Below are 5,746 nucleotides of genomic sequence, written 5' to 3'. Positions count from 1 at the left end.
CGCATGCTTGTCCGAGTGGCTGTCTCTAGGGGGGCTGGTGGGCCCAGCGGTGATGACTGCCCTCAGACAAAGGCAGAGGGGCCCCTGGTGGCACCTTAGAGTCCCCTGCCCCCACTCTGCCTCTCCTCACTGGGGGAGGCATCCATAAAGACAATAGCAGTAACCGGCCAGATCCTGTGCCCCACTCCAGAAGGCTTTGAGGACACTATCAGAGCCTGCAGCACCGTTTTCCTGGGGTCCATCCTTCTGAGGACCAAGGGGTGGCTGTGAGGGCTGAGTGGCTGGAGCTGTGCTGGCTGCAGAGGCCACAGGCACACCTGAGCGCTTCCTGCTGCAGGCCAGCAGGAGGTAGGCCTTCCCAACGGACACATTCAGGCATGGGACTCCAGGTCGTAAGAGAGGGTCTTTGTCAAATCAGGAAAGTAGGGTGTATTTTACTTGCATTTGTTAGCTTGATTTGTAATATTTATTTATAGAGTAGAGGCTCGCTGTAGTTGTACTCTTACCCTTGGCCTGAAGGTATTGGGAGTTGTGGTGGCAGCTGATTTATGCTCACAGCCTTTGCACTGGCTATTCCCTCTGCCCCTAGTTACCTGCAAAAGTTTTTTTAAGATTGTATTATTTATTAATGACAGAGAGAGAGAGGCAGAGACGTAGGCAGAGGGAGAAGCAGACTCTCCGTGGGGAATCCCATGAGGGACTCGATCTTAGGACCCTGGATCAGGCCCTGAGCCAAAGGCAGAGGCTCAACCACTGAGCCACCGAGGTGCCCCACCTTCAAAAGTTTTTACTCAAGTATCACCTACTCAGTAGGGCTTTCCTTGACCTGTCGCTCTTTATTCCTACACTCACTTTTAATACATAGCCTTATGTTATATCTCCGAGGGCAGGGATTTCTAAGTGTCTTGTTTGCCTCTACATCCTTTGCGCCCAGAGCAGGGCCTGGCATACAGTGGCCTCTCCCCAACATTTCCTGAATGAAAGAATTCTCACAATTCAAGTAACAGTCTCCCCAGTTTCACTCCCACCCACTTAACACTTGGCACAGAGGCAGCTTTGAAGCCTGAGAACACCATTTATTTAATTTTGCACAAAATCTCTTAGCTTGCCAGTAACCAATACTATGCCCCACATTCCCAAATGCCCGTCACCAAATGAAAACTTCCCCAATAGAGGGATTCTTATATCCCAACACACCAACAGTGTCCCACACAGCTAGTTGCTCTGGGGATCTCATGCCTAGGAACCACCACCCTGGCCTGGGGGAAGGCCACTTTTCTTGACCAAGAGCTTCAGGCCACGGAACAGCCACAGTGGCACATGGCCTTCTGGTGTCGGCTCTTATCTCCACTTGCCCCTGCCATGGCCTCCTTTGCCATGGCCTCCCGGACCTTTTGAATCTCATGAATGAGCAGGGTAAAGGCCTCTTCTACACCTTGCCGTGTCTTGGCTGAAGTTTCCACGAAGGGGGCTCCCCAGCTCTTTGCGAGGGCGGCAGCTGCAGCATGAGCATCTCCGGTGGTGGTCACAAGGTCACACTTGTTGCCCACAAGGACGAGGGGCTGGGTGTGGCGAGGGCCCCAGGTGGCCCGCATCTGCTGCAACTGGGCTAGAGACGAGGGGTCATCCAGGGCAAAGACACCCAGCACACCATCTCCAATAGCCACGCACTGGTCACGCAGGGCCCTGTGAGTGGCCTGCCCTGCCGTGTCCAGCACATTCAGAATGCAGACCCCGTGGCCCAGGGCCACCTCCTTCCAGTAGGAATCCTGGATCGTGGGGTCGTGGTCTTCCACAAAGCACTGGTGATTCAGCTGGATGGTGAGCGCACTCTTGCCCACGCCACTCGCGCCCACCACCACTGCCTTGTACTCGGGCAACTGCTTCCCGACACTCTTGGAGGGCGCCTGAGCCCTCTGGTTCTCCTCTCGGGAGCTAAGGCTCCACGTGCCCAGGCCCAGATCAAACATGTTAGGCTTTCTTGGCAGTGCCATCCCCTAGTGGGCAGCTCGGAGGAGGAATGTGGACAGCAGGCCCTGTGAAGGGAAGAGAAAAAACAAGACAAGGATGCCTAGGTGTGTGCAAATCACCTTCTAGTAGGCCATATATACACCTTAATTATGTTGTTTAATTTGTTTCATTCCTTCTATGTGAAGGCAGGGATTTTTATTTTATTTTAAAGATCTTATTTATTTATTCTGAGAGACAGAGACATAGACAGAGGGAGAATCAGGCTCCCTGTGGGGAGCAGGATGTGGGACTGAATCCTGGGACCCTGGGATCACACTGAGCCAAAGGCAGACACTCAACCCTGAGCCACCCAGGTGCCCCAAGGCAAGGATTTTAAAAACAGCTTGATTTAGACATAATTTATATATCACAAAGTTAATCTCGTTTAAGTGCAAGGTTCAATGTTTGTTTCGTTGTTCTTTTTAAAGTATATTCATACTGTTGTGCAACCATCTTCATAATCTAATCTTAAAACATTTTCATCACCCGGAAAAGAAAGTTCCTGCCCATTAGCAGTCCCTCCTCGTTCCAGAAGGAGGGTGGGGGTTTTGGTTAGTTTGGATTTTGGATTGTTATTGGATTGTTATCACTGCTGGTCTCCAGCCCACCACCAAGCTTGTCACATATTATATGCCAAGCAACATTCCTGTCCCCAGGGAGTTTGTATTCTAAAAGGTGGAGACAATAAACCAAACAAATCAGTAAATTATGAGGTCAGTTAGCCATTAACATTAGAATTTAGTCTTTCTTACGTATGCAGCATGCGGCTATTGAGAACCCACTGTGGGGCAAGGACAAACAAGTGGGGAGAATAGTTAAAGCAGTTAACAAACCCTTGGCCCCCAGGAACGTGACATACTAGTCAGGAAGACTCGACACCGAGAAAGATAAATCAGTAAAAACAGACGGAAACAATAGGTGATAAACACGCCGAAAATGCTTGGTTAATGTTAGGCCTCTTTATTATTATTTAATTTTCATGCATTATTTCCAGTGTTTTCCGGCAGGCCAGGCATTGTGATGGGTGTGGGGAAGGGAGGGGGGAGGTGTGAGGGTGGAGAAGGGGAAAGAACAAAATAGACTAAAATCCCTGCCCTTGGGAGGATTAGATTCTGGAAGTGAGGAGACAATCAACAACTTAAGCAAGTAAATTATCATGCAGTTTGGAGAGGATGGGCACACAGCAGGTACTCAATTAGCGTTAGCTATTAATAGCAAATTACCATTAAACTTATTCAATACACATCCAGGTCCTGGTTCAGTGTGTGGCCTCAAGAAATGCATCATAATGACTGCTACCTGGAGTCTCTCTGGAAACCCGGGGAGAATGTCAGTTTGGGGGCAGACCTTGGGTTCGAGGTATCCACAGAGAGTTCAGTTGAATTTGGAATCTGGAGGTCAGGGTTGGGGGCAGGGAAGGTCCCAGATGGGGATCCAGCTGGGAGGTCCCAGGCCCAGAGAGACTCCGGGCAATAGTTATTAGATGCACTGGCCCAGAAAGAAGGGCGGCCCTGGTGAAAAGCGGTAAACTGTGGACAGAACTCTGGGGGGAGGGTCCCCGAACACTTGGGAGACAGAAAGAGGGGGACGATGTAGCAGCAAGGACAGGTGAGGAGAGAGTGAGGGCGGAAAGCAGCGAGGAGGCCACTGCCCTGGTCCAAGGCCATCCATGGTGAGGTCAGAACCTGGCATATTCCTAGATTGGAATTGACAGGATTTGCTCCAACAGTAAAAGGTGGTGTTGGGGGCAGGGTGTGGAATCAAGATTAATTCTCGAGTTTGGGGTTCGGCAGTTGGGAATCGGAGGGTGCCCTGACCCGAGACCGGGGACAAGTGAAAGGGCTCTCCCTGTCTCCCTTGGCGACCAACACCTGGAGCGGTAAGGAGCCGCAGGAATTCTTTCCAGGAAGCTCGGCCTGCAGCAGAGGAGCCGCCCGATGGATGGCCCCCGCAACTCTTCCCACCACCCTCGAGAGGCTACCCTTCCCTACCCACCCAGGCCACTGTCAGCATGGAACAGGGAGGCCCCGGCAAGCGAGGTGGCGGTGGCGGTGACCCGCCCGAGGTCACACAGCCCCGAGATCAGACCAGACCAAAGGCAGAGGGGAGTCTGGCCCTCCCTGGGTGACACTGTGCCACTTTCTATGGGTCGAGAGCTTACGAGCGTCACCGTGGGGCCCTTGAGACCCTGTGACCCCACTTGGAGCCGGCTGGCCCAGGGCCATGTGGATTCGCCCGGATCCAGGGGTGCATGTTGGTGGGGGGAGGAAGGTGGCGGCGGCACCCGAGCGTGCACCCTTACGAGCCAAAACCCGAAACCGGTGCCAGGCCAACGCTTCCCCTGACTCGGCCAGGGGAGGTGCAGATAGGGTCGCACGAGTTTCCCTTAAAGCTGTCCCCTGTGCTCCGGGCGGCCCAGCTCGTCCAGTTCTCCTTTCTAGAGGGCCGGGGTCGCCCCAATCCCGAGCCTCGGGCCTGTAGCCCGGCTTCCTGCGTGGTACAGCGACCCGCACCCAGGTCTGTCTCTTAGAGGTGGCTGAGCGAGGGGCTGGGAGTGGTCACTGGCCACTTGGAATGGGAGGAGGTAGGGGAAGGGTCCCCTCTCAATGCCCACCTCCGTCATGCTCCCTCAGCCCACAGTGGGAAAAGACCCCTGGCTCAAGCCTCAGGGGCTGGAGGCCCAGAGGCAGTGGCTCACCTTGGTCCTGGGAAAGGCCGGAGTGCTCGACCCGAACCTGCCTGCCTCAGCTCTGACAGGACAGAGGACAAGATGCTCCCACCCTGTCTCAGCAGGTGTGTGGTGGGGGGCGGGAGACAGGAGGGAGAACGCATGCGCAGCAACGCTGCTCCCAGGCCCCTACAATGGCACGCCCCCTCCCCGCCCCACCCAGCCCCGCCCTGGGGGTAGGCATGGGGTCCAAGCCTCTGGCCAGCCACCTTGCACCAAGGAGGTGGTCTTGGAGATGCACGGAGCGGCCGGATCTGTTCCTGTACCCCCTGCTGCATCTCTCCCTTACCTTGCCCCTACCTTGCCCCTATCTGGGATGGGATTTCGTGTTTTTGGCGTGCGGAGGGTGTCAAGTTTGACCTGAATGGCCAGACTTTGTTATATGTCTCAAGAGGGCCCCAAGCGGTGGCGCCTGGGCTGCCTCAAGCAGGCTTTTGGAAAGTAGCTTGGGGGAGAAGGTTCGGCCTGCTTCTGGAGGGAAAGAGTTGCAGGGGAGGGTTATTGTATCAGGGCCTTAGGAATCTGATTTGAAGTGGATGTGTGTCAAGCTCAAACATTTCCCAGACTCCCTTGCAGCTATGGCAGCCATGTGGCACAGTTCTGACCAAGGAGATATAAGTTGAGGTTGTTGGTAGTGGGGAAGCCTCCAGAATGCTCTTTCAAAGATGGATGAATGATGGGGCTCTGTGGGTATCTTGGGTTCATAAGGTGGCCATGAAGAAAAGTCTAATAAATCTTAACCTGGTCTCTTCTGAGTTGCCAAAGAAATTCTCAGTATATGGGAGAAATAAAACCCCCAAAGTATCCTCCAGTTCCTCATGCCTGGTCAATGATGGGTACTCTGTTCTGGGGGAAGTTACCCATGACCACTAAATCTGAGTATGTTAAACCTAAACCACACTGAAATCAGGACAAAAACAGAGATGGGGAGAATGAGGCCTGGTGAGGACACTTCCTGTTAGTTGTCCCCCCCTTCTCAGCCCAGGGTGAAGCTGAGACTGGCAGTGA

The 5,746-nt window shown here is 53.6% G+C and overlaps 1 protein-coding gene across 1 annotated transcript; it reads right to left on the bottom strand.

Moving 5' to 3' along the window:
- Window positions 1–1,175: 1,175 nt before the first annotated feature.
- ERAS (ES cell expressed Ras) lies at window positions 1,176–2,019 on the bottom strand. Its single transcript, XM_055338928.1, has one exon. The coding sequence runs from the start codon at window positions 1,992–1,994 to the stop codon at window positions 1,293–1,295; it is 702 nt and encodes a 233-aa protein (XP_055194903.1). The 5' UTR covers window positions 1,995–2,019; the 3' UTR covers window positions 1,176–1,292.
- Between the last annotated feature and the right edge of the window lie 3,727 nt (window positions 2,020–5,746).

Source organism: Nyctereutes procyonoides, unplaced genomic scaffold (genome assembly GCF_905146905.1).
Source record: "Nyctereutes procyonoides isolate TBG_1078 unplaced genomic scaffold, NYPRO_anot_genome, whole genome shotgun sequence".
Lineage (NCBI taxonomy): Eukaryota > Metazoa > Chordata > Mammalia > Carnivora > Canidae > Nyctereutes > Nyctereutes procyonoides.
This window is presented reverse-complemented; position numbering and strand designations above follow the sequence as displayed.

Bases quoted from the DNA above. Each gene is read 5' to 3' on its own strand.
- ERAS (XM_055338928.1), bottom strand. From the start codon at position 1,994: ATGGCACTGCCAAGAAAGCCTAACATGTTTGATCTGGGCCTGGGCACG.